Genomic DNA, 27,998 nt, shown 5'->3' on the forward strand with positions numbered 1-27,998 from the left:
CAGAGTTTTAAATAAACATGAAAAATAGTTACAGGCACATTTTCCACACATTCTCCATAAATTGGCCTATTCTGTTTTGTCCCATTTGATTCTAGTCTATTCTTTTTTATTCTGTTCTATTCAAAAGAAGATTAGATCTGATGGTTTTTGAAAGCTAATAATGTGTACTTTCAGCAGGAGGGCATTTTAAATGCATAAGACTACCAGGAATATGCCTTGGCACACTGGAACCTTGTCACTCTGAGCCCCTTTAAACTGTAAGGTGCTAAAACAAGCTTTGGATTATTTGACCAATTATGTTCTGCTCTATTCAGAATAAGCAAAACTGCTGTGCCATGGTGTATTGTGCATTTTGGCATTTCCAATCGCTTTGAGAGGCTTATGTTTTTGTTTATGTCCATTGATTGTAGTGATTTTCATTAAAATAATACAAATACAATGGGTGGGAGAGTGTTGAGGTGACGTCATTGTGATCCACATCCACAGGAGGGGTGAGGTGGCCAGCCGCTGATCCACCGGTATCATGGCTTCCTAACCGGAGAGGAAGTGATTTAGAGGAAAATAGGGATTTTTGTTGACTATCCGACAGATTATTGTCCTTTCCGGACCCTGAGTTTGGGACAGAGGGGCTCGGCCTCCCTTTTTACCCTCCGGCCGCCCCAAGATCCAGGATCTACTCTAATTTTAGTGTGAATTTCCATCCGTAAACCGTGGAAGATGGCCGACCCGGCGGAGTGCACCATCAAAGTGATGTGCCGTTTTAGGCCCCTGAACAGTTCCGAGGTGACCAGAGGGGACAGATACATTCCCAAGTTTCAAGGGGAGGAAAATGTGATCATCGCGGTAAGTTATTTTGTGTTGAAGGTAGCTAGCTACCTACTTCACAGTGCCCTCTGTCACAGTCAGCAGTACGCCATTTGTGATTGTCTTGTAGCTACAGTAGTTAGCATCTTAGCTTGTTAGCTAATGTTAGCTAGGGCTGACCTGTCCACCGTTGCGTTGTTCCGTTGGCCCTTGCCTGCAGCCAAACTGGCCCCGTCAAAACAGTCGATTCGATTTAATCTATACTCTGTATCTCAATTATACCCAGTCGGCAGCAGCATTACAATTCTCATTTCGAAAGCCAAGCGAATTGCTGCTTGTATAAATGTCAATGTTCGCGGTTGCCCTGTCATGGCTAGCGAGCTGTCATTCAACAATGCCACAAACCCAGCGACTGGCACAGGTTGCAATATCGCTAGCCTGCCAATCCTGGACAAGACAACACGCTTTTACTGCGGTATTAATATTACATGAAATATACAGCTATGTATCTATAACGATAAAGCTGTTAATTATGAACAGTTTACGTCAGCATAAAACATAAGCCAGCTTTGATTTGGTAATGGCTAACGCAAACTGTTGGCTAGCTAGCTAGGCCAGCTGGTAGTTGACAGATTAGCTGGCCTTGGCTAGCTGGCTAGTTTTAATACTGCAAGCTAACGTTAGCTAGCTGACCAGCTGGCCATGTAACCAACCCTACTGCGGCCAAGTAAAAATCAGTCAAGTTGTACTGCATATAATGATGAAAAATGAAAAACGTACCTTCATTAATTGATGGGAAACATAGACAATATGGTAAAACGTTACACGTTTTGATTTCAGTGGCATCACCAAAAAAGTCCCATTACATAGGCCATAGGTCTTCTTTGATTGATTAGCCTAAAGAGATTGGAGGTGACACTTGACTTTACCATCTTAAGGCAGTCTTAACAGACCAACAGGTACAATTACATGGTGGAAACTTTGAGTGAGTGCTTAACAGTTTTTTATCAGACTGGACAGTCTGAGATCAGTTTCCTGATGTAGATGGCAGTGCCCTTTTGTACTGATCCTATCTGTTAGCTATGTTGTCTTTGGTCTAATTAGTCTTAGTTTCTGATACAGACCCCTCAGAGTTTGATAAGGATAATGGCATGGGCACCACTATGACAAAAGAAGGAAATGCCTTTACTAATGTGGTGCAGTGTTACCTCCAGTTTCCTGATTTAACAAAGTCAACACATATAGTGTTTGTGCACTTGCTTTGTCATCGCAGGCCTATGAGTTTTCAAAGGGCAGTGTTTACTGCACTCAGGCTCATGCCATTTCATGCCTCCTCACCATATCTGTGTGTCAGGGTTGCAAAGAATACAAAAAAGGAAAAAGGTTGGGTCTTTCCTTTTCATCTGTCTTATGACTATAGTAATTAAGAAGCATAGCAGCTGTGTAAAAGCCAAGCTAAAATGTCAAGTTTGTACATGTTAAAAAGACCAAAAGGCAATAGCCTATCCTTTTAAAGTATGGTTAAACATTATGTTTCCTCAGCAACAAATCATCCTGCTCTTCATGGACTTTGGTATCTGTAGAATAGGCGCACCTCCGGAAATGCAGTGAAATAATGACACTCTAACAACTCTAACCTCTTTACAAGGCAGTAGACATCATTTAGTTCCTTTTATGGAGTTGCAAATTTTGATTGGGTTGATATGAATTGTGTCTTTTTTGGACTAAACTCCTAATTTAGTTGGTGGATTTAGGATATAATAGGACTATTCATTATGTGTCATGCAAAACAGACTAGACCGTTATGGCTATGGTGACTTCATGAATAGTTTTGGTGACACTGACTTTGGACCTGAGCTGGAACTATTTGCAAGCGCACTGTCTGCACCCCTCAGGCATGATGTTGCCCAGCCCAATTCAGAGTGCCAGTCATAGTGCCAAAATGCCAGTGCACATTGTGAAAGGCACAAGTGTTAGGGGCCGGGGCCTAGTAGCCTCTACTGGTGCATCTGTTGTGAGAAGTACAACACTAACTGTACCCATAAGCAGCAGCATAGGCCTCCTGGGTAATCCTCCTGTGTGTTCCCTCCTGGTAACCAGCTGTTCTACCAATCATGGCAGGCAATAGGCCGGGCGCTGGGCGATTTCTCCGGGTGGGGAGGGTGATTATTATGATGTGTTTTGTTTTGCAGATGCTCTTATCCAGGGTGACTGACTCACTTAGCTCATATTTTTATCCATTTTGAAACAATCTAGGGCGTGGACCCTGTATTAGGGCTAAAGCCTCAACAGCAGTGCTTCACTGCTTAGCCTATCATGGAGCCTACCGGACTGCCTGTTGTAAAGCCTCATGACGAGCAGCTTCACTGGTGCAGGCCTTGATAAAATCTGCTCTGAGGCCCTCAGTTTGGGGTTCATGTGTTCTCTTCATGGAGGGACACTGATTCTCTATACCAGAGATGTGTGCTTGTGTTTTTTTCTCAGAGCATATTCCTGCAGTACGCCCTCTCTCAGCTGTGGCTCACTTTAAAGTCCTGCTAGACTTGTGCCAGAGAGGGAGGGAGATGAAGCTTCCACATGAGGTGGTATGGCTGTTCTAGCTAGCTAGGTTTACCAGCATAGTGTGTGTGTGTGTGCAGTGGGTGAATTATTCATGCATCCATTACTGCCCCGTCACTTGTACACAAAAAAGATCACGTCAGCCTCCCAGGCTATGCTGTCACATCTTCCATTTGCATACAGTAGCCTGGGACGCCCGCGAGAACACGACTGTGCTACTTTTAGATAGGTGTAGCAGTGGAGACAGACGATAGGCGAGAGATGAAAGGGAAGGAAATGATAAGAGAGACGAGTAAACACGCTCTTAATACATTTAACTAGGTGAACTGGCCTAGTTATAGAGTCAAATCTACACCAATGTTGTTTCCTGCCAGATCTAAATCAGGCAGCAAGGTAACCAACAAACCAGAGTCGATAAATTATGGAGTAGTGAGCTATTTTGCCTAGCAACACAAATTCAATTAGATCTCATGCATCTCACAATAAGAATCACGTGGATGCTGCAGAATAACCTTGGACTTTGCATTACTGTCTCTGTTGAATTGCTTTGTCTGGGCAATTTCATAACAAAGCCATTGGGAACCAGGAAAGTAACAGAGCACTTATGAGTACAGTAACAACGCTCATTACATTTGCAATGTGTAATCCCATTAGACGGAAGTGTAGGTAACGAGGCCAGTAGCATCAGTGACAATGAGGACTTTGAACTTGGGCTGTGCTATTGTTTGCTGCGGAGGTCTGGCAGGCCTGATAGTAGCTCAACACTGTTCTTCTGGGCAGGGTTAATTGCTGTGTTGTGGCTAGCTGGAGTGAATTATCACCGTCTTGTAATGCTGCTGGTCCAGGTTGTACAGAACCATGCTGCAGATGTGGCGGTCTGTCAGGAGGAATTATGAGCCAGGGTGTAGATTGAGGACATCTTCCCTCAGCTACAGTAGTCTGAATAATTATGGTGTTGTTAAAGGTACTGTGTGTATCACCAATGACAAATTTGTGTTTTCACCTTGAGTCATTCAAGCCTGTTAGGAATTGTTCTCTCAAGCGCGGCATCATTTTTCAGCCCAAATAAGGGATTCTGGATCCCGCCCCCTTCAGTCTAACGTGAAAAAGAATAGGACTGTAAAGTGATTATCTTCAACTATGTCAGCGCTAATATTGACAATTTTTGCTTTTGGGGCTTCCTCCATTATGCATTTCTTTATTTGTTGAGGTGGATTCTGATGCGTTTTGAAGCTGCAAAGGAAAAAAAAAATGCTAGCCATACTTAGCATTTTGTGGCTTTGTTAGGATAATGTAGACTGTAAGGAGGATAAGGCAACATCTGCACCATGGTTGTTGGTAAAGTATGTTATAAAAATTGAATAATTAATAATTGATTAATTGTTAAAATGTGTAATAATAAGTTATTTCACCCATTTTTAGAACAGAACAATTGGCAAACAGGATCCAAAAATCCCATTCATTCTCCCCATAGGTGAAAAATTAATGGCTCCATTTAGAATCCGATAGCCCCAAAATGATGACAACACTTGAGAGGAAAATGTGTTTACTTGTTTGGCCCCAAACCAGGAAGCCGTGATCAGTGTGTCGTCTCCATGGTGACAGCAGAGAGAGTTGTGTGTCAACATTCTCGTCCCTGGGGAGGGGCCTTCACCAGTTTATGTAGGTGTTGTCATCCTACCACTATGTCACTAAGGCATGCATGTTTTCCAACCTGGGATACCCCAGGTGGGTGGAGCTGTCTCGTTCATAAATTCTTTATACGCCGCAAATAGAGCCCCGCCCGCCCAGCCGGAGACGAGATGAGTCAAGTGAGACTCTCCAAAGACAACGTGCCATCTCAGTTGAACTACCAAATTGCTTGTAGCATCAGTTTTTTATTGCCCTGCGGTTGCCTTCCTCCATCCTCCAAATCCATCCATTGATTGCTATCTCATTTGAATTGTGCTCTTTGATGTTTGACTAGCCCGTGGGATATCAGAATCAGCAGCTCTCTCCTTGTTTGAAGTAGGCGAGCTCCTAAGCCAGTGGTAAAGCCCAGAGCCTGCTGGAATAGTTACGTTCATTATACATTGCTGTGCAGAGCCTGTTGGCGAGTGGAGAAGATGAGATGAAAGAAGCTGTGTAGCACATGGATACCTGCTTTCAGAGGTTAATTAGATTGCAAATAGCAGAGGTTAAATTGGGTTGAGAGAGTCAAATTGTGACAGATTGCTTTTTAGTGGAACACTGTCTTGTTTCAGGCAATTAGGCATCATTGGGGAGGAAAGTATGTGTGTTGTTTTTATTTTTTATTTTTCCCCCAAGGATGTGTTTGGTGTTGAGTGTTCATTGCTGTGGTGTTTCTGCACTGCACTTCCCAGATATCACCTGTCAATTAAACAGTGTGGGCGGGACTGTGACGTCTTTTTTAATTGGATTTTCTGTTGATGCAGTTTGAGTTTCTCTTTTCTTTGTCTGTTCAGCCATGGTGGCTGTCGCTGCTCATGCTAACTACCCGTCTATTTATTCCAAACAAACTGCTGTTGCTGCTGCCGGAAACGTAAAACGCATCTCTTCCTGTGTGCCAGAGGATTTTTCCCAGGAAAGCGCTACCAAACACGGGGTGTTTAGGACAGCAAATGTAGCAAATGTAAAAGTTTTCATGAACTGGGTGTAGGTTGAATCACTATTGTGTTGTATCAATCGGCGATAGAGAGTAGCAAAACGGAGATAGGCTAATGTTTCTGAATGGTGGGTTTTACGATGGCAATATAGCTAATATTCAGTCCTCTTCTCCTCTCTATTCCAGGGCAAACCGTACATGTTTGACAGAGTGTTTCAGTCAAATACAACACAGGAACAAGTGTACAATGCCTGCGCCCAGAAGATCGTCAAAGGTGAGTTGCTATCAGTATGCTCAGCACCAGACTTGTTATGTATAGGTGTGTATAAAACAGATACGGATGACATTAGCCAAGCTGTTTTTTTTTTATCACGGACCAAACACAACAAGCCTTTGAGTCCTTGCTTCAATACGTGCTGTGTGGTGTCTTACAGATGTTCTGGAGGGATACAACGGGACGATTTTTGCATATGGGCAGACATCATCTGGTAAAACACACACCATGGAGGTAAGGACATTGTCACAGCTATCAACGCCAAAGCACATTTGTAGCATAGATACTTGTCAAACCATTTTAAATCTGAGATGAATCGTTGCCTCTCTACCTGTAAAGTCTTATTCCAAAATGTTATATAGCCATACTGGGGAAAAATTATTACCTGGGTTTATTATTCAATTTCTCTAAAATATAGGGGATCAATCTGTATATTCTTAACCATAATTTGTTTTATTTTTGAGCTAGTGGTCATTTTATAAGGGTAGGTGTCTTTTTTTATTTCCAGATGGAGGATATCTCCATTTTGAACGAAACTCCTGTTCCTAACTATTTCTGTACTGATGTCATTTGTTCTCTGTTTCCAGGGGAACCTCCATGACACAGAGTCAATGGGCATCATCCCCAGGATAGTGCAGGACATCTTCAACTACATCTACTCCATGGACGAGAACCTGGAGTTCCATATCAAGGTACGTAGAGAGGACAGCCTGTCGGATTGTCCCACCACCAGTTGGGCCACAGGATGACGAGGTGTTGCATTTTTGAAAAATAAGCAGCTGGTTAATCTGTAAACACAAATACATGAATCTCAATAAGTGCAAGCTCGTTGCTATTGCCATTCTCGTTCACAGACAAAAGACAGATGAAAAGACGGATGACAGATGGCCCTCCATTCTCTGTCATCTGTCAACATATCCGTCCCATAGAAAAATACGTCAAATATGTGTTGTGTTGGGAGTGACGGGAAAAAAAACAGAAATATCCGACTTGTATTGAATATGTGAAAAAATCGGATTTGAGCTGCCCGTGTGAACATAGCCAAAATTAGAAGCAATGCTCAACACAACTTGCAATGCTCAACATATCTGACTTGTATGTTCCTTCTGTTTGTGTTGTGTTGATTACACTAATTTGTAATCAATTGCATCTTTTCTTCTATATATTTTATCATTGTTTAATATTACTTTTGGACCACTTTGCTTCTGTGTTTCATCACTGTGCAGATAAAGCTAAAACTAGAAAATCATTTATAGCCCACTTGACAACCTCATACGCCCGTGTCTGTGGATTCTCTAGACTGTTCTCAGCTGGATTGCCAGATAATGAGATTCTTCTTCCGTTTGCAGGTTTCATATTTTGAAATTTACTTGGACAAGATCCGGGACCTTTTGGATGGTAAGTGGCTGGGACGGTGGGGAGACACTGTTTGTCTCCTCTTGTTTCCTAATTGTACCAGACATGGATAATTGGCTCGTTGAAAGAATGAGCTGCTAAAAGCCTGTGAAACGCAGAGCAAATAAATGATGTGCTGTGTTAGGAGCAAGATGGAGGGGGGCGTTGGCAGTAAAAAGCACTGACATTGTAATTAATAGTCTGTTGCAAATTTGTTTGTCTATGGACATGTAAAAATGCATTATTTCTACTACGCATGCTGTCCCCATGATGAGTGCTTCATGTTTGTCTTCATTTTCTGTGTATTGGTGTATTATGAAGTACAAGGTCCCATAGTATTCAGCCACTGCTTTAGTAGTTGACAGCAGAATGCCTTGACCAGCTTCCCTAACATTTCCGTCTTTCCCCTTCTCCAGTATCAAAAACCAACCTGTCAGTGCATGAAGATAAAAACAGAGTACCTTACGTCAAGGTGAGAGCTCACGTCCTGTGTTACAGTTCAAGGATCTGGTAGTCATTTTTTGAATAGGTCAAGACACTGTGCTATGATCTGATTTCATGTCATGCCTTTGTTTACAGGGCTGCACTGAGAGATTTGTCTGCAGCCCAGAGGAGGTCATGGACACCATCGATGAGGGCAAATCAAACAGACATGTAGCAGTTACAAGTAAGATACCCTCCTGTTCCTTTCCAATGATCTGTATGATAAATCGGTAGACTTTAATGTGTGTGTGTGAGCATCAGCATGAAACTTTGGACCAGAAGTATTGTTGACACCTGTGTGTGTAGTATGCAGGACATTTCCTCTGTTCCGAGATCATGTTTGCCAGTCCTGTCTACCATGAAAATAAATTTCTCCTTGACCCACTGACCAGTCTGAGTTCAGAGGCCGTTTGACAAAGTGGGTGTTATTTTTCCCTCAGACATGAACGAGCACAGCTCCAGGAGTCACAGTATCTTCCTGATCAACGTCAAGCAGGAGAACACCCAGACGGAGCAGAAGCTGAGCGGCAAGCTCTACCTGGTGGATCTGGCTGGCAGTGAAAAGGTACGGACACGTGTGTGGGGAATCAAAGGAAAAATCCAACCTCAGTTACTCTTACACTGTTGTATATCATCAATGTGTGATGTTCAACGTATTGTCATTTAATTGACTTTGTTGATGTACCCACTTTCCCTCAACCTGCCTCGCCTACTTCTTCAGTTAGTGATTTCCTACATTTCCCAGAATTACTTTCAACAACCCCCAGACAATAGGCATGAACTTGTTGCTTTCAGTCAAAGGTGAGGCTATGGGCATATAAATATAGCTATACGTCGGGGCGTGTCTGTGATTGTGGCCGCGCCCCTTATTCAAAACACAACTTGTCTCGTGTCGAAACTCCATTGTAGCTGCGCTGGAAATATTGTCTGCGGGAATTAGACAAATACCCCATAAAACACAAAATGTTCCTAGAAATGAAAGGGCATTTTTCCTGCAGCACCAGCAAAACAAGCAAATGCTGGTAAATTTGTTGTCGCTGGTACAGTGGTAGCCCTTGTAGAATGCATTAATACTGCAGATAATTAATTCATTATGCATTATACAGTACAACCAAATTACTACATTTTAAGACAAGTGTCTAATGTCTCAACTTGAAGCAAAACCAGATTTTTTGTTTGTTTGTTTTTTGTAGCAGTTCCTTTTGGCAGTGGAGCAAAAGTGCAGCAGTAGTTTAGCAAGCATAGAGTAAAAAGTGAAAAAACCTTATCCAATTAATAACAAATTGTTTTTTACAATATTTCCTTATTTTTACTACATGTTTCCATTTCAAAAGCAAAGGTCTTGGATAGCAATAAATGTGTGATTAATTAAATAATTATGTCATCAACTGTCATTTTAGAATTGCAAGGCTGTGACCTGAGGGCAGAAAAAGTTATTTTCCTTCAGCAGAGACACTCCTACATCCTGTCAGGACTGGGTTTCCCACAAACACGATTACCTTCCATTAGCTTGTAATTCTAGTGTTGTCTGGATACTGTCATGAAGATCTCACTGGGCGGTTATTGATGCTGACTCTGTCTACTGCTGCCCTACTGTCTCTGTTGTCTCCATCAGCCTTGCATTCACCACCAATGTTAGCATAAATGTAAACCTGCGCTAGAGCCATAACTTTGACCTAAAAAGGTTCAAATTAAAAAGACCCTCAACTGCTGCGTAAAAACACATATCAGTCATATGAATCTTTATCTCTGCCCCAAGTCTTGATCTCTTATCCAAACCCCACTTTGCCTTTCTTAGGTGCCATCCACTGCATGAGAGAGATGGACAATGGATGTTGGCCTCTTGAAAGAAGGCCTTAGTCCTGCCGTTATTATCTGGAGCATTATTATATCTATTATATCTCTGATTCAGTTTTTTGCCTGATCTGATCCATGAGCCTTTTCCATAGGTCACTGTTAACTGTCATCAACCTGCCTGGAATTGGGCTCTTTAGTATATTGTTTTATTTTTACATCAATTTAGCAAGGCAGTCATTGCAACAAAGTGATAGTTGTGTTATGCCATGTTATAACACAACAAAACACAATGGCACTCGGTAGTTGCTTTTATCCAAAGTGCCCTTCTGTACTATGAGTTCGTACAGTTTTGTCATGGGTGGTCTCAGTGAATGGAGGCAGTGTTGGTGCGTTGCTCTACCCGTTTAGCTACACACGACCATGTTGAGGTTATTTGTTTGTGATTTGCAGGTCAGTAAAACAGGAGCAGAGGGTGCTGTGCTGGATGAAGCCAAGAACATCAACAAGTCTCTGTCCTCCCTGGGGAACGTCATCTCTGCTCTGGCCGAAGGAACGGTCAGTAACTCGACTGGAACACTGGAGAATAGAGGCTTGGCAGTTGGGTCACAAACCTGATGGCAGCCACAGCTGGGGCCGTCATGGAGGTCCATGTGCTGTGTGCAAATAACAGTTAAATACATAAACAACCGAGCAAGAAAAAGAGAGATACCTGAAAAAGATTGTTGTTGTGTAGGTCCATACATGAACGTTACATGTGAAAGTGAATAGTCTGATATGGTAGATTTGTTTCCAAATGTAGGTTACTGTGACACAGTAAACTGTCTTGTCTTTAGCCCTAGTCTCTAGTCCAGAACACTCTGAGTTGTAGCTTGAGAAGAGTCAGCTCAGTTAACCTGAACAAACTGTTAGCTAGCTACCTAGCCAGAAGGCTAATTTAGCAACGCTGCAAATGTAAATGTTAACATGCAACTACTAGTAACTCTAGCTTCTATTAGATATGTTAGTGTGCAAATCAAATATGTTTACAACAAGACAGTGATGGTTAGCTGACCAGATAAGGTAACATAAGTCCTTGGTTGACAAATGACAACATCTTTACTGATTGGATCCTTGATATTTTAAACATGTTAACCTCAGGGTGTTTGCTGATTTTTTCCTAAATGTATTGATACCATTTTGGAATTGAACTCTTCAGACATGACTGTAAATGCAGCAGTTGGCAGAGAAGTCATCTGAAGTCTGTACTGTTTACCAACCACAAGGCCTAGAGCAAGTTGAGAATCTGGAAAGCCAATATTTGTTTCAGTTATTTTGCTGTGAAAGTGCCATTTACAACCTTCTGCAAGTCCTTTGTGCAGCAAGAGTCTTTAACAGATAAAACTCCTCCGAGCAATGTTTTGCTTTAGCCATTTCATAGCGATTTCACCCTTTTCACTTTGATCAACGATCGGTTTGTTTTAGTGTCCTTCGCTCAGTAGACAACCTGCGGCGAGCAGCTGCTGATATATCTGCGATGGGCTGAAACAAGTGAACTATTGTGCAGAGATGTCTCACTCTCGACTTGAGCCTAGTGCATCTAAAGCATTGTAGCAGGCAGTTGCAGCGTAGCCACAGGCATTAATAATTAGTTATATTGTCATATCAAGTTATCATGTTAATTGCCGTCTCAATTACTTCACTGATGAGAACAGTAACTGAAAGCATCACATCCTGTCGGCTCGGTGTAGGTGAAACCCCAGACTGTCTTCTCAGGTTTCAAAATAGCAGGAGCATGTTGACGAGTGTGTTTGTTTAACAAGCGGTATCCTAACTAAGAACATGATACTTTCCTTGATTTACTTCTGTATATCTTATGGACTTTTTAACAAATAATCTGCAACAGGCTTGTGTATACACAAACAGAAGTACTTGAGACTGAGAAAATCTGGTTTGTGATGTAACATCAGATCCTGTGTGTCAGGAAAAGGCCGTACAGAACTAGTGACAACTAGTGCCCTCGAGCAAGGCACTGAACTCCTATTCTTATTGTTTCTTTGTGTGTGTGTGTGTATCTCCAGGCCTACATCCCATACCGAGACAGCAAGATGACCCGTATCCTGCAGGACTCGCTGGGTGGGAACTGTCGAACCACCATCGTCATCTGCTGCTCGCCCTCCTCCTACAACGAGGCCGAAACCAAATCCACCCTCATGTTCGGACAAAGGTGGGTAGGCCACTGGAACAAAAACATACCATATCACTATAGACAAAACAGAATGGCCGCATACTGTACTTTTTTGGATATTTAAATTTTCTAATGTGCCTTTTCACTCATAAATTAAATTGAAGGCTCTTACAGTCATGGAAAACCTGGAAAAATTATGAAATTGTAAAAGTCAGTCGTGTGGGAGTGGAAAAGCTATGGGAAAAACTACATATGATGGAAATTATCATTTTCTCAACTGGTCAAGTGTTCACATCAAGCTTGGCTGCTTCCACATCTAGGTGCCTTTTGAAAGAATAATAATCCAAATAGCTTGGAAACAGCTTTCTGCCCTCCATCTTGCAGTCCCAAACCCCACACTCTCAAGATTCAGACTTGAGCCTTGCTTAACAAAACCCCTTGTATTTCGTCTCCAGAGCAAAGACCATCAAGAACACTGTGTGTGTGAATGTGGAGCTGACAGCAGAGCAGTGGAAGAAGAAGTATGAAAGAGAGAAGGAGAAGAACAAGACCCTGAGGAACACCATCACCTGGCTGGAGAACGAGCTCAACCGCTGGAGAAACGGTGAGGCAGTTTCCTTTTCCTCCACAGTGTGTCTGTGGATGGGCTTTGAGGAAAGAGTGGAGGAAGACAAAATGCTGTACACTCTTTTCTTTGTGATTTTGGTGCTTGGGGTGGTAATTTTAGTTTTGATGCAGGTTGCAGTTCCAAAACCATTTTTTCCATGTTTTTTTTATCATAATAAAAAGATCAATATGCCTCTTTATGTGGCTAAATTATTATATTATTTATATTTCTATATTTCTTTTTTCTGGTACTGGTGATTCTCTGAGTCTCCTCTTTCTGGTCACACACTGCTAAATGGATACTAATGAAACACTGGTTTTGGATCTGCAGTCTTAAGATGATCCAGCTATCTGTGAACTCGCTTGCTTGTTCGCTTGCACACTGTAAACTCTATAACTCACACACTTGGTTACACAAACACACACACTTTTCCATTTTCCCATACTGAACCTGTCTGATCTGCCCTGCTTCCCCAGGCGAGAGCGTGCCGGTGGAGGAGCAGTTCGACAAGGAGAAGGCCAACGCCGAGGTGCTGGCCCTGGACAACGTGCTCAACGACAAGCCGGCCTCCACGCCCAACGTGCCCGGGGTTCGCCTCACCGACGTGGAGAAGGACAAGTGTGAGGCCGAGCTGGCCAAGCTCTACAAGCAGATGGATGATAAGGTGAGGCAGCAGAGAGAGGAGGAAGTGTGAGGGTGGGGTCCTACTGGAAATGGTGACGTGTGGATGTGGTTTTCAGCCCAGTCTGCCTACATTATGTATATAGATTTTACGTACTTAATACACATTTCAACATTAGTACGCTGGTACGAAAATATGCGAATGACACCTTAACTGCAGTTTTTGACTCTGCTCAGTAAAAAAAAGCCTGGTAGGTCTGGATTTGGGTGTGACTTTCAGCGAGGCAGGTGCTTGCTCCATTGTCAAAACAAACAACACACTGGTACTATTTGTGGTATTTCACCTTGTACTTGTGTCCAATGAGACCTGTAGAGCCCAGTGTGAATGCTAATGTTGCTGTGTCTCTCTCCGCCACCCAGGACGATGAGATCAACCAGCAGAGCCAGCTGGCTGAGAAGCTGAAGCAGCAGATGCTGGACCAGGAGGAGGTGAGTACTGGAGGTCCAGCAGTTTGGGGGCACAAGTCCCAGCATGAACCCTGGACCCTCTGTATAGTTTTGGAGGTGTGATAGTTGTAGTGAAAGATTTGTCATTTTATTTCAAGTGGGTTTTCCACATGAGCCCATTTTCCTGAAAATGGCAGAAATTACACCAAATGGCCATTGTAATTTTTAAAAATAATAATATTGTATATTACATTTTGGATAACCAAGCCTGTTGCAGCGTCCTGAGTTCAAATCCGGCCTGGGACATTTGACTCATGTCCTCCCCCTCTGTCTTTCCCCAGTCTTTGCTGTTTCTAAAAGAAAAAATGTAAAAAAAAAAAAAAATGAAATAATGATCTTAAAATAAATAATTACATAAATAATGTGTCAGAGCTTGTTGGTGGTTTGTAATGGGACCACCGAACATATTGGGTGGAACCACTCAGCCGGCTCTGTAGGAAATGAGGTTAGGTGGGGCCACAGAGCGCTTGGCAGTCAAAGCTCTCTTCACACTCTTTCAGTTGTAGGAATGTGAGGAGACATAAATAGTCGCCTGTGTTTCCACACACAGCCGGCCTGGGGCCCGATAGCGCCGACCGGCCTGGATGTGTTGGAGATTTGTCAATAAAGTGGATGAACTGTCTGGTGGGAGTCAGACGCTGCTTGAAAGACGAGGGCTATTCTTGACTGATGAGCCTTGTATGTGTTGCTTGTTTTGTTTCTACATTTACATTTTCGGCGTTTAGCTGATGCGCTTATGCAAACTGACGTACAGTGAGTGCAATAGTGGAATGCGCTGTAATTCCTAGATCACCAACATGATGAGTCACTGACAGCAAGGAGTGCGAGGGTCAAAGCTAGGGAAACAGGATCATGGCTAAAATGCTAATTCTGATTATTGATATTGTGATCACGATTATCAATCACAATTGTTAGTCTTGAGGATTTGGCTAACAAAATTGATTGTACCTTTCTGGATTTTCTATCAACATCTTGACTATTTTCAGTAGCAGTAGGCTTTCTTTTTTTTCTATTTATTAAAAAAAATTAAATTAAATGTTTCAGAATTGCTAGAGTTGCAAATATCTATCTGCAATATCTAAATATCTATGATTATTAATATTGGAAGCAAAAATCACAACATAGGATTATGCACGATTAATTGTGCAGCCCAGTCAAAGCCACAGCACCCAGACTATAGATGTTAGAAACTACTTATACTTATATTCCTTGTACTCCAGTGCATGCATATAAGGGCTGCAACAGATGATTACTTAGATAATTGATTATTTTGATGGGTTTTACTTGAATTCTTTTCGGAAATTGCATTTTTATTCTGGGTGGCTTGTTGTACTGCCATAGTAAGCCCAGTGGATCTTGCACAGTATGTTATTGGGACATTTCTACTGCATTCCCACACTTTTCTGTACTTTAGTCCTTGCTTTGAAGGCGTGCTTGAGGGCTCATCATCTTCAGAACTGCTACATGTATCGGCCATTTTCAAAATACAAACGAAAAGTGAGCAAGGAAGTAGGCTTGCATATCTTTGACGACAAATCGACAATGGGAAATACTAATCACTGATTCAGTGTTGTCGATATTGTAGGTATTGAATTATCATTGCAGCGCTAATGCATATTAAATACAATACCCTTCTGCTCTTCCCCCAGCTTCTAGCCTCGTCCCGCCGCGACCACGAGAACCTCCAGGCGGAGCTGAACCGCCTGCAGGCGGAGAACGAGGCGTCCAAGGAGGAGGTGAAGGAGGTGCTGCAGGCTCTGGAGGAGCTGGCCGTCAACTACGACCAGAAGAGCCAGGAGGTGGAGGATAAGACCAAGGAGTTCGAGGCCATCAGCGAGGAGCTCAACCAGAAATCGGTGAGCCAGAGACAAACACTGGCAATGTCCAAAGATACTGTTAGCTGCATTCAGACAACGCCTTCTATACGCATTTAAAAAAGCAAGATGTGCTGCAAGCCTGCTCTGTGCAGATGTGAGAAGTGCTTTTATTTAGGGCTGAGATTAGATTCACGTGAACAAGCGAGACTGACGTTAGCCTAGCTTGCAGACACTGTTTAGTGTTTACACTGCTTGGATATGCTCACTAATCATTGAAATCATAAATACCGACCGGTTTTCCCCACCTCCAGGCTTACAATTTGCCAGGTCGTCTTTTTACATTGAGGTTGTGATCGTCCCTGTGGCGAACCGCGAGGATGAGCTATTCCTACATGTTTGTTTTGCAGTCACATGATGTACCGCGTTCCCAACACTCGCTCCGCACAAAAGTAGAAGCAGTTTCAACTGTGGCACGCTCAGAAAAACACGAGGCGCGTTGCTCTGGCAGAGGAGAGAGCGCCTATCCCCTGAGCATGCCGCTCCATTGAAAACAGAGAAAAAGGAGCGCGTAAATGAGTGCAAAGGGCTTCATCTGAATGCACTCATTAACTTTGGTTAGTCCATCATGTCCAGTGTTGACCTTTGGCTGGTGACTGCGAAGTCCAGCGTACTTTTTCTTCTGCCAGTTGCACTTCTCGGTGCTACAACCCCTCCTAAAACTAGTTCCACCTGTATGTCATCAGTCACATGATTTGCCTGCAGTCAAATGGTTTAAACAATGAACCATAAATCTGTAGTTCCTAAAACAGACCTGGAAAAATCTGAAATTTTTAACTGGAATATAGGAAAGTAAGATAAGAGGAAACTTCAGTGATCCCTGTGGGGGAAGTGGGTCGTTGCAGGAGCAAATGGTATCAGCATACAGCATAGAAAAATAGGGTATAAATAAGAATATAAACATGCACAGTTGGCAATTTCAACACTTCAACATGTGAAGTAGAATGTATAAATGAAAACTATGGGGAAAAACTGAACTGAATTACAGCATGAGGAGTGTGTGCAAAATAACAGTAGTATAACTAACTGAGACAGAGAAATAATGAATGCAGTACGTATGAATATGTACGAAATGAAAATATACCAAAAACATTTAATGTATGCAGTATGAAGCAAGTGGGAAAGATTCTAAAATAGTAAATGTTTTTATACATTACACATAAACGGCCTTAGGGACCCTGCATCACCTTATTTTAGTCACCAATCTGTTTGGATATATTTGGAATGCAGTTTACCGATATGTTGGCTAGATATATTTGTTATTAAACTCTTCCTCTTCCCTGCAGTCCATCCTGTCGTCCCTGGACTCTGAGCTGCAGAAGCTGAAGGAGATGTCCAACCACCAGAAGAAGAGGGTGACTGAGATGATGTCATCGCTGCTCAAAGACCTGGCCGAGATCGGCATCGCCGTGGGCAGCAACGACATCAAGGTACGGAGACGGCCGCCGTACGGTTACCATGCCAACACCACACTGCTGGAGGGGTTAGGAAGCTAAAGAGGAAGTAGCTGAATGGATTTAAATCTAAATTTTGGTACATGGTTGACATGATAAAATCCATTTAGAGGAAGTTGCAGTGTTTCCATGCAACTGCAGAAAAATCTAGACAAGTATAGAAAATGACTTTGATGGGAAATGTTTGGAAAATGCACAAACATGTCAGGAAAAGTATGGAAAAGTTTGTTCAGTTCCAGTGACTAAGCATTTTCTATAATTCTAGCCCCACATCATTTCAGATATTGTGATATTTGAAGTTGTAAAGAATGATCTTCAGGTTTAGCTTTATTGCTGTGCCACTATCAGCGTACATCATATTGAATACTTGAAGAAATTGAGCTCTAAATGAAGTCACTTAATCCCTCTCCCTCCCCCTCTCTCTCCTCACTCCTTCAACTTCCCTCCATCTCACTTCTACCTCTTCCTCTGTCTCTCTCGCTCTCCTTCCATCTCTCCGTCTTATCCCTCACTCTCCCTCCTCCCTCCATGCCTGTTTCTCTCCCTGCAGCAGCATGACAGCGGCAGCGGTCTGATAGACGAGGAGTTCACGGTGGCCCGTCTCTACATCAGTAAGATGAAGTCGGAGGTGAAGACCATGGTGAAGCGCTGCAAGCAGCTGGAGAGCACCCAGTCCGAAAGCAACAAGAAGATGGACGAGAACGAGAAGGAGCTGGCCGCCTGCCAGCTGCGCATCTCCCAGGTAGATGGAAACCACCTGAATACCTGACTGACTGACTGTTGTGTCTGTAACACATTTCTGTGGCGCACTAATGCTAATATTTTCCCACGGTCATGAAAATCTGTGAAAAAGTTGTTTTCCAGGCGGGAAATGTTTTGGAAAATTTCAAAATATCATTAAACCTTTAGAAAATCCATGACAATTTCAATTGTACAAGATTTTTATTCTTGTACATTTTTGGCATGAAATGGTGAAATATTGGCTTTCAAAAACTCATATCGGTCGAACCCAAGCCAGAAGCCACCATGACTCTCCATAATGTATAAGTCAGCATTTACCATAATAGTCTGTATTATGTCTCCTGTCTCCAGCATGAGGCTAAGATCAAGTCCCTGACAGAGTACCTGCAGAACGTGGAGCAGAAGAAGAGGCAGCTGGAGGAGAACGTGGACTCTCTGAACGAGGAGCTGGTCAAGATCAGCGCTCAGGGTGTGTAACACAGACCGCAGGGACACCACACTCACTCCGAGTTCACTCTTCAAGTTACAGTTCAACACATTTCCGCCACAGACAACTGTAGCCTCACAGCAGCTGTGGAGTAAAAGTTAAACAGCCGCCCCAGGCCTCGCTTATCCCACGCATAGTCACCCAACCTGTTTGGAGATTGGAAAACAAGCTGTAATTTTCATATTCTCCAGGTGTAATGAATCATCACCATTGCTCTGCTTGTTATCTAACCTACTTTGAACGGAGTTGTCCCTGTAGTGCCATCTAATGACTGGGAGTCATATGTTCCTCTGTTACAGAGAAAGTCCACGCTATGGAGAAAGAGAATGAGATCCAGACTGCCAATGAAGTCAAGGTACGTTCCTCAGTCAGTCCATTACACAGAACTACATGTAACTACAGAGACACAATTATACACTCAAGTTTTGCAGATTCTACAGGATTTTCAATTCAAAATGTATCAAATATTCATTCATTCTGAGGGGATCTAGCATTTACATCAGGTCAGTGTCATTGGAAATGACAATCTGAAGTTGCTGACACACAGAAATTATAAAACCACCAATAAACACAGTATGAAGAATCCCCACTGCTAAATCTTTAGCCCACAAAACTTGACTTCATCAGGTAATACAAGCAATACAAGCAGCAAGATTCACTGTGCAGATATCCTTGTTCCTTTTGTGCATCTGAAGTTTCTGTGTAGCTTTGTTTTTAGAGAGTAATGCATCAACTTTGCGGCTTATTTTATTTATCTACAGCCATATTTTATTTGGAATGTTTTTCAAAAAAAAATTCTCCTTATATTTTACTATTTTGTGCCGTTTTGTAAAGGACTTTATCAACTCTGCTTTTAGAAGAATCTAAACAATTTAAAGATTATTATTGTAGTAGTAGTATAGTGTGACAGTTTGTCAGTGATGTGCTGACTTGTCGTGTGTCTGACCTCTGTGTTTTCAGGAAGCGGTGGAGAAGCAGATCCACTCCCACCGCGAGGCCCACCAGAAGCAGATCAGCAGCCTGAGGGACGAGCTGGACAACAAGGAGAAACTCATCACCGAGCTGCAGGAGTAAGACTTCACTCTGGTTCTGTCTGCAGCCTGATGGCAACAGGATACATGTTTAAATAGAGAGATGGACACAGAGACATTTCAAATCACAAGGAAAATTACATTTCGATGGCGTCTTGCTTCTGTGATTCGTATTTCTGGTTGAAACAAGATGTGAGGGCGGGATGCAACACAGGGAGGGAAATTCCAAATTCTGTAAATTATTTTTGTAAGGTGTATGTTAAGAAATGGATAATTAGCTAACAAAGGGAAAAAGTCATTTTCATTGTGACTTTAATGACAACAAAAGACACACGCATACTCACATTCGCTCACACAGACACTGTTGTGATGGTGTTGTGTGTCATTCCCAGTCTGAACCAGAAGATCATGCTGGAGCAGGAGAGGCTGAGAGTGGAGCATGAGAAACTCAAATCCACCGACCAGGAGAAGAGCCGCAAGCTACATGAGCTCACGTACGTCACACACACACACACACACATCCTAACCCGAACACACACCGAGACTCCATAGTCATTACAATAACAGTCCTTTTTCAGCCAAGAAACCCAGGAATGTTTGGACAGCAGTGTTTCCTGCACTCCCATACCTCCCCTAGTCACTATTTTCATTCTTTTCACTTATTCAGAATCCCTTTATTGGCCAAATGCAATATTATGTATAGGAATTCATCATGGTGACATTGCTGAAGAGACTTGTTAATAGAAACGGAGCACAAATATGTGTAACACCTGTTGGCTGTGTATGAGTTAATATTAAAGCAGCATGGTGGTGTGAGTATTCCTTTTGTTTTGAACTGTTGTTTTTGTTGTTGTTGTTGTTGTTCAGGGTGATGCAGGACAGGAGGGAGCAGGCCAGACAGGACCTGAAGGGCCTGGAGGAGACAGTGGTGAGTTGGTCTAGAGACTGGAGATTAAAGGCACCGATACACGGGGCAACTTTTTGGGCAACTGTGATGGGCAACAGTGGAAGGAGCAGAAGAATGGGCTGACATGTCGTTGCTGTAACCTGTGTTCACATGTTTAACTTGTTGGAATGACTGCATCCAAGATTATGTAGGAATTCCAAAAAACACCAAAAACAAACTGCAGTAGATATTGCTTTGAGTTGATGGTACAATTGTGAGTTTAACTGATAATTTAAATTGTTGGACTCCCGATTTCGGTGGATTCGCTGTCATGTTTTCTGCCTGTGTTGGCACACTTCTGCAGTTTGTGATGCCAAGTGAGAGATATCAGAGCCAAAAAAATCCCACGTCTCACCACTAGGGGGTTGACGAACATTTTTTTGTCCCCAGTCGGCAGCTCGTATTTATGGGAAATCTGATCTGACATGAATGCGGCATGAGTAGTTCACCCTGTGGCTCACTTTGTTGCATGTTACAGGGAGTGTTGTCTGTTTACAGGGCCCAAATAAGTTCCTCTGCGTTTCCATCTAAACTGTTGGATCTCTTAGTCCATTCCCGCCTACTCAACCGAACTTTGTTTCTCATTCCGTTTCTTTTTCTTTCCCATCCCAGGCCAAGGAGCTGCAGACTCTGCACAACCTGAGGAAGCTCTTTGTCCAGGACTTGGCCACCAGGGTCAAAAAGGTAAAACCATGTTATCAGTGATCAGCTGTTGATAGTCCAGTAGAAAATAATAGATCTTGACTAGCACATAGGGGAATTTCTTTTGCACAGAAAACACTGAAGAGTACATGAAAGCTGTCACAGTGCATACAGAGCTCCTTCATTACATAAATTAGATCACGGTTGATCCATAAATTACACAGCACTTCCTCCAGAATCAGTGACACTGGAAGAACTTATTGATTTTTCTAAATGGCATTCAGCAGTTGAATGCTAACCAGGAGGAATGAAGCGTCAAAGCTGTCAGGATGAGATATTGGATCCAAATCCACTGGTTAGTCTTCTTTCATGTTTCGTTTTTCTGACCATGTGTGTGATTATCTCCTGTGCAGAGTGCTGAGATGGACTCAGACGACACCGGCGGCAGCGCTGCCCAGAAACAGAAGATCTCCTTTCTTGAGAACAATCTTGAGCAGCTCACCAAGGTTCACAAACAGGTAGGAGTTCAACATGCGCATCCAGACATGCTTTGAAAGATAGGATCAGTTTCCTGCCCTTTCAGGAGCCCCAAGTTACCCTTCTGTGACCAAACTTTGCACTTTCCCTTCCTTCTTCCTCTTTCATTTTCCTTCTCTACCTACTCTTCCTCTTGTGTCCTAACGTGCCCTTTTCCACCCTCTGTAACTGTTTAACCTCTGTTCTTTGCTACTGCCTACTATTTTCACCTGCTGTTCCCTCTACCCCTATCTTCCCTATCCTGTCCTTTCCTATAGGTAGGCACTAGGCAGATAGTGATATAAATAGATAGATGAAGATAGATAGATATAGATGGACAACATACTTTATACTAACACCCAGTGGAAATTGTGTTATTTGACCAATTCCCACATGAAACTTTAATGATCCTTGTGTGGAAAACAGGGTGTGCCAGCAGCAAATGGTAATAGGGTACAACAAAGGAAAATAGAATATAAGCAAGAATATAGCAAATGGGGTTTAGACAACATTAGAACTTGTGAAGTGGAATGTATGAATGAAAAGTAATTGCAAGTATTATTCGGGTGTGCAAGATAACAGCACATTGCAGCATATTGCCCTGATGTTTTAAAACGATGTCCGTCTGCTGTCCTGCAGCTGGTACGTGACAATGCAGACCTGCGCTGTGAGCTTCCTAAACTGGAGAAACGTCTTCGCGCTACGGCTGAGCGGGTCAAAGCCCTGGAGTCTGCTCTGAAGGAGGCCAAGGAGAACGCCGCCCGCGACCGCAAGCGCTACCAGCAGGAGGTGGACCGCATCAAGGAGGCCGTCCGCGCCAAGAACATGGCCAGGAGGGGACACTCGGCTCAAATCGGTTAGTAGGGAGGGATGGGACGGGAAACGCACGCCTACGTCTACTTCTGTGCAGGGCAGGGAATGAAGGCTTTTTGTATAAAAGCCACACTGGCTGGTAAATTCCAAAATTCACCACTCACTCACTATTTTACAGATGATCTAGATTTTTAGTGTAGTAGTAGCCAAAGTAGACCAATTTACCAGCCACAGCCAAAAGTGACCAGAATTCGACTAGTTGTAATTTTCCTCACCGATTCCAAGGCTGCAGTTACACTTTTCATTTCACTATGCTTTTTATCCCATCACAATATGACACATTACCTGGCAGGTTTGGATGCACAAAAATTTGATTTTTCTCATATTGTGATCAGATCCTGAAAAACAAATATGGAAGCAAAACAAACTGGAGGCAATACAGAAATACACACACAAACACACATACAAGCACAGAGAGGGATTCAGAGATACACACTCATACATGCACACAGGGATTGCACCTACGTACCTGTAAGGACTCAGTTGAGTGTAAACTGGTGAAGAAGTACCAGCAGTACATAGACAACCGTCATCTTAAACCCAACTTTCCTCTCCTCTCCTCTCCTCTCCCCTCCCCTCCCCTCCCCCAGCCAAACCCATCCGGCCCGGGCAGCAGCCGGTGGCGTCCCCCACTCACCCCAACGTCAACCGCAGCGGAGGAGGCTTCTACCAGAACAGCCAGACGGTGTCCATCAGGGGAGGAGGCGGCCCCAAGGACAAGATGTGAGTGGAAGAACGCTCTCTCTCTCTCTCCAGGGAGCCAATCAGACGATTTGTCTTTTAAGAGATGCAGTAACGAGACAAGTGATGGAAGTTGTAACTGCAAAAGGCATTCTGGGGGACAGTGTGTGCCCCTAGAAAGATACTCAGATCCCTTCTTTAATAAGCTACATCAAGTTACTGTATGATATACTGTGCATTTCCTTGCTGATAGACCAATTCAGGTCACGTAGTTGAAAGCCTGCGGTGAATCTTTGTCAGTGTCATAACCAAACCTGGATTTAATATTTGCAAGTCATTCTTTTGTCAGCATTTGTTTTAATATGCTTGTCATAAATGGGTAGGATTAACTGCATGTCGTTGACAGAAAAATCTGCTTAACTGAGTTTCAAATAATGAGTTTTCATATCGCTGCCGGCGTGTGAAAACCTTGTAACTCCAACTTTCGTGTTTTCACTTCAGTCGAAGGAATACATGCTCCTCTATGGGTTGAGAAAATTCTTGGGCCTCTTTGGCTTATGAAATCCTTTCAAAACCCGCCGGATAATGTCCAGCATGCATCGTCATCGAGATGAAAACAAAGGCTGTTCCTGAAGAAGTTAACATTTTGGAGATACAAGGTTTTCACCGAGCAGCGATGATTTGTTTTTGGAGCCTATTAAATCGTTCTGTCTGACAACATCCATCCATCTGGCAGCTAAACAGGCTGAATCAAACCGTGAAAGGTATTAGCATGAGTTCGACCCCGACCTGGACATAACCCACCGACAACAGACAGCAGATGTAGCTGGTGAATGTTGAATTAACCCAAAAATTAGGACAAATTGTGGTTCTTTCTAGACAACTTAAGTCCGTGGTTGACAGAATAACACTTGTACAGACGGGATGCGTTGTAGTTTATAACGCATACAGATTCTGTACAGTCCCATGACACATTTGTGGAGATGACGTATAGTTCTTACTGAAGAGGACTGTGGGAGTTGTGTGAAAATTTGCAGCTAAGGTGTGAAGATTCAGTTGAGGTTAAATTCTCATTCTCAACTTCCTTTTAGAAATTAGATCCTGACCAGTAAACATTTCTCGAAAATGCTTTCCTCAGGTGTAGAAGAGTTTCACCTCTGACTGAGCTGAATTTTCCTCTCCGCAGCGCTGCGGTGAAAATAAATAGAAGCCTTTATATTGTTAAACATAGTAAGAAACGGTTGACATACGCATAACACAAGATTTCCTTATCTATTACAGTTATGCTGCATAAATATGAAGGCTAGCTCCTATTTCATTTTCACACATTATTTAGGTTTGACACAGTGTGATAAAACTGGCGAAGCTCATGATGGATGGTGGTAGTCCTATCTGCAGAAAGAAGTATGACATGCACTAACAACTTCTCTCTTTCTCTCTCTCTCTCTCCCTCTATCTCTCTGTGTCCCTCTCTATCCCCCTGCTTTTGGTCTCTCTCTCTCTCTCTCTCTCTCTCTCTGTCCCTCTCTATCCCCCTGCTTTTGGTCTCTCTCTCTCTCTCTCTCTGTCCCTCTCTATCTCTCTCTGTCCCCCTCTATCCCCCTGCTTTCGGTCTCTCTCTCTCTCTGTCCTCTCTCTCTTTCTCTCTCTCCCTCTCTATCTCTCTCTGCCCCTCTCTATCCCCCTGCTTTTGGTCTCTCTCTCTCTCTCTCTCTCTGTCCCTCTCTATCTCTCTCTGTCCCCCTCTATCCCCCTGCTTTCGGTCTCTCTCTCTCTCTGTCCTTCTGTCTCTCTCTCTCTCTTTCTCTCTCTCCCTCTCTATCTCTCTCTGCCCCTCTCTATCCCCCTGCTTTCGGTCTCTCTCTCTCTCTCTCTCTCTCTCTCTCTCTCTCTCTGCAGCTGAAGCGCAGCGGGACAGAAGGACGAAACCACAGAAGAAGCCGATATCACCCCCCCCCCCCCCAAAAAAAAACAACAACCCGTCATTCCATTACAGCGAACAGCTCCTTGCCGCTGCTTAGGGGCCGGCGAGGGAGTTTCTGAATTATAAATATATATATAAATATTCCTGGCCTGTACAGCTCCACCCCCCCCCACCCCCCCTTCTCACCACCCTCCCACCCACCCATCATGTCTCCTCTTATCTCTTTCTCTCTCTCTCTCTCTCTCTCTCTGGATATATAAAAAAAAAAAAAACGAAATTTAATTTACAAAAAGAAAACCCACAAGATATTCTTCTTATCCACCGAACCAAACGCAGTCTTGAGCGCAGCCTCGGCGAAGCGAAACCGCGCGTGACTCCGAATGTGTAGCTTCGGTTTCGTTTTTTTTGCACAGTTTGTCGTCATCCGTCGTCGTGCGAGTAGTTCTTCTGCACTGTGCCAAGCTGAATGTAACGGTAGCAAAGATCTGAAAAGACGAAAAAAGAAAAAAAAAACTACAAAAAAAAAAAAATGACCCTACCAACGAGAATAGCTCGACCCTAGGCTAACCTCTGTACATTTCATCATTATTATTATCATCGGTTGTTAACCACACTTTTCTCTGGATAGATTTTACATGCTTCTTTAAGGTAAAAAAAAACAAAAAAAAAAACTGTAACGGTTTTGAATCGACTAGATGGCATCGAGCACTACTGTTCTGTCCGGTCCTGTTGTACAGATGTAAAATTGGCACTACTGCACACGCTTCCTGAAGAGGTGGATGGTATTTTGGGGGGGGGAAACGGTAACAAAAAAAAAAAAAAAAAAGGAGTAAAAAAAAAAATGCCAAGACGTGCGACAGTGTAGATGTATTTAACTAAATACCTGTGGAGGCCAATTGTTTTTATCGTTAAGTTAAAAAAAAAAAAAAAACCTATACTCGTTATTGGTGACTTCACAAGAAGGATGTATTGTAAGGAAAGGAAGGAAGGAAGGAAGAGGATGATCCGGTAAAACAAACAAACAAAACAAAACAAAACAAAACTTCCACCTTTTTAGCACAGCCTCTCCCAGTAGCTCCGCATACTGTTTTTACCTCTCGGTGGTTTATGACGTCATTGTTACTGGACGCTATTTATCTCTCTCTCTGCACATCAGAGCGCACAGGCCGCCGCCGTTTAGACTGAGATAGCTCACACAGCGCTTGTCCTGTCCTAGCTAGGTCGCTCTCACTCACTCACTCACTCATTCACTCATTCACTCACTCACTCACCCCCCAACCTGCGTCCCCCTTCGCTCAGATATTCGGTTTTCTGGCGGGAACCATGTCTTTGTTTCTTTTTTTTTTTTTTTTTATTGTAAAACTTGACCCGTTCTTCTTCCCTGCCATGTCGAGTTAATCCAAGTTGATTTTTCTCATCAAGGGTGCCTCACTTTGAAAGAGTCTTTTTACCCAAAAACTGCCCCCCCCCCCCCCTCCCCCCATCGTTTGTTTATGATAGATGTAGGACTTGTAACTTGTACGTTGCCCCGTTGGTTGTAAAAAAAAAAAAAAGCAAAAAAGCAAATGTGTTTTTGCTGGATTTCTGTACTGTATCTTTTTCATTGTTCCATAGGTTGATGTGTAGATTGGGATGCATATGTGAAAAGGGGGAAGGGTGGGGGGAGAGGGGTGTAAATGATCAGCCAGACCCTCGCAGCTGATCAACCAATCAGAAGAGCAGGGTCTTAGGTGAAAGATAATGCTGAACAATCTTCATCATCATCATCATCTCCAGGAAGGGTTTATTTAACTGAAGCTAGTCAGGGGCGTAGGGTTTTGTTTTATGGTCGTCTTTGTTGCATTTTTAGAGTGTTTTCCATGCTTTTTAATCCCCCCCCCCCCCCCCCACCTCCACTTCCCACCATTCGTTCTCTCATCACCACACCACGTTTTTTTTGTTGTTGTTTTTTTCCCCCCCTGTGAACCCAGACGCATTTGCAAAGAGCTCATTGTGACTGTAACCCCAGCATGAGAATACTAACATCTTGTGCAAGTGCAATATAAATATACCGTATTATCAGTCGACTGTTAGGTGTGACCAGGGTGAGTCTTTTTTTTTTTCTTTCTTTTTTTTTTTTAGCGGTCAGATGTCAAACTAGATCTGTCGTCTTGGAACAGGAAGGCTGTGATTTAAAAAAAGCACTTCAGAACACTTCTCCACATAGAAAACACTCCATGTGCGGCTGGTTTGATCGGAGGGGGAAGAGGTTTCCGAAGCCCAGTCAGTGGAACTGTTTGTAACTGTTTACAGTGAATAATTTAATTAGCGTTTTGCTTTTTAGAGCAGCAGGGGGAGGAGCGGCTCCCCCGTAACTATGACAGGACAAAGTTTGGTGTCTATCAAAGATGGTTTATTCCCTCTGTAATCTTTTTAGATGAGTTGAGACGTTGCAGCATGGTCCTCAATATGTATATCTTTATCCTTGACCTCCCACCAATACTGGATATGAAACGGGGAAAAAATAGTGACAAAACAAAGATTTGTTTATGGTGTTTACCAAAATTGAAGTTGTTTGCGTTAATTCTCAAGAAACAAAATATAAAAAAAAACGTAGCCACTTTTTATTACTATGTAATAGTTGCTCAATTTCTAAAGGACAGTTTTGAGGATCGTCAGCGGACAAAGGTACTGGATCATTCCTGGAGAACTGGGGCACAAAGCAGGGCTCTGATTGGAGGGAGACGGGAAGGTTAATGAGATCACCGTTTTGGATTGACTGCATGATGTAAATGTATGTGTGATTAAATAATTATGAGAAAACACTTCCAGGTGTCTGTCTTTGGTTTTTTTTCTTGATAAGATTTCCTAAGTGGTGTGGGGGGGAAAGTGAAGCCATCATTTTAAAATTGGCTGATACATTTTTTTATAACCACTGAGAAAATTGTTTATTTTATTTCAAACATGTAACATCACAAAAACAAATAAGAAACAAGACAAGAAAATCCATCAAAAAAGCAAAAAAAAGAAACCG

At 42.9% G+C, this 27,998-nt stretch overlaps 1 protein-coding gene across 2 annotated transcripts; it reads left to right on the forward strand.

The window, feature by feature from the left end:
* The first annotated feature begins 501 nt into the window (after positions 1 to 501).
* LOC139917809 (kinesin-1 heavy chain) lies at positions 502 to 27,789 on the forward strand. 2 transcript variants are annotated; one of them, XM_071907007.2, is made up of 26 exons: positions 502 to 843; positions 6,155 to 6,242; positions 6,403 to 6,476; positions 6,830 to 6,934; positions 7,592 to 7,640; positions 8,054 to 8,109; positions 8,217 to 8,304; positions 8,561 to 8,685; positions 10,368 to 10,472; positions 11,975 to 12,120; positions 12,537 to 12,685; positions 13,165 to 13,352; positions 13,730 to 13,798; positions 15,466 to 15,672; positions 16,977 to 17,120; positions 17,695 to 17,886; positions 18,237 to 18,354; positions 18,672 to 18,727; positions 19,333 to 19,442; positions 19,796 to 19,897; positions 20,271 to 20,331; positions 20,962 to 21,033; positions 21,405 to 21,509; positions 22,147 to 22,363; positions 22,971 to 23,103; positions 24,961 to 27,789. In XM_071907007.2, exons 1-26 carry the CDS (start codon positions 718 to 720, stop codon positions 24,962 to 24,964), a joined length of 2,889 nt encoding a protein of 962 aa, XP_071763108.1. In that variant the 5' UTR covers positions 502 to 717; the 3' UTR covers positions 24,965 to 27,789. The 2 variants fall into 2 exon arrangements, with proteins under 2 accessions (XP_071763108.1, XP_078143656.1); XM_078287530.1 differs by having other exon boundaries at positions 17,698 to 17,886.
* The last annotated feature ends 209 nt before the right edge of the window (positions 27,790 to 27,998 follow it).

The sequence above is a fragment of the Centroberyx gerrardi genome, chromosome 13, assembly GCF_048128805.1.
Source record: "Centroberyx gerrardi isolate f3 chromosome 13, fCenGer3.hap1.cur.20231027, whole genome shotgun sequence".
Taxonomy (NCBI): domain Eukaryota; kingdom Metazoa; phylum Chordata; class Actinopteri; order Beryciformes; family Berycidae; genus Centroberyx; species Centroberyx gerrardi.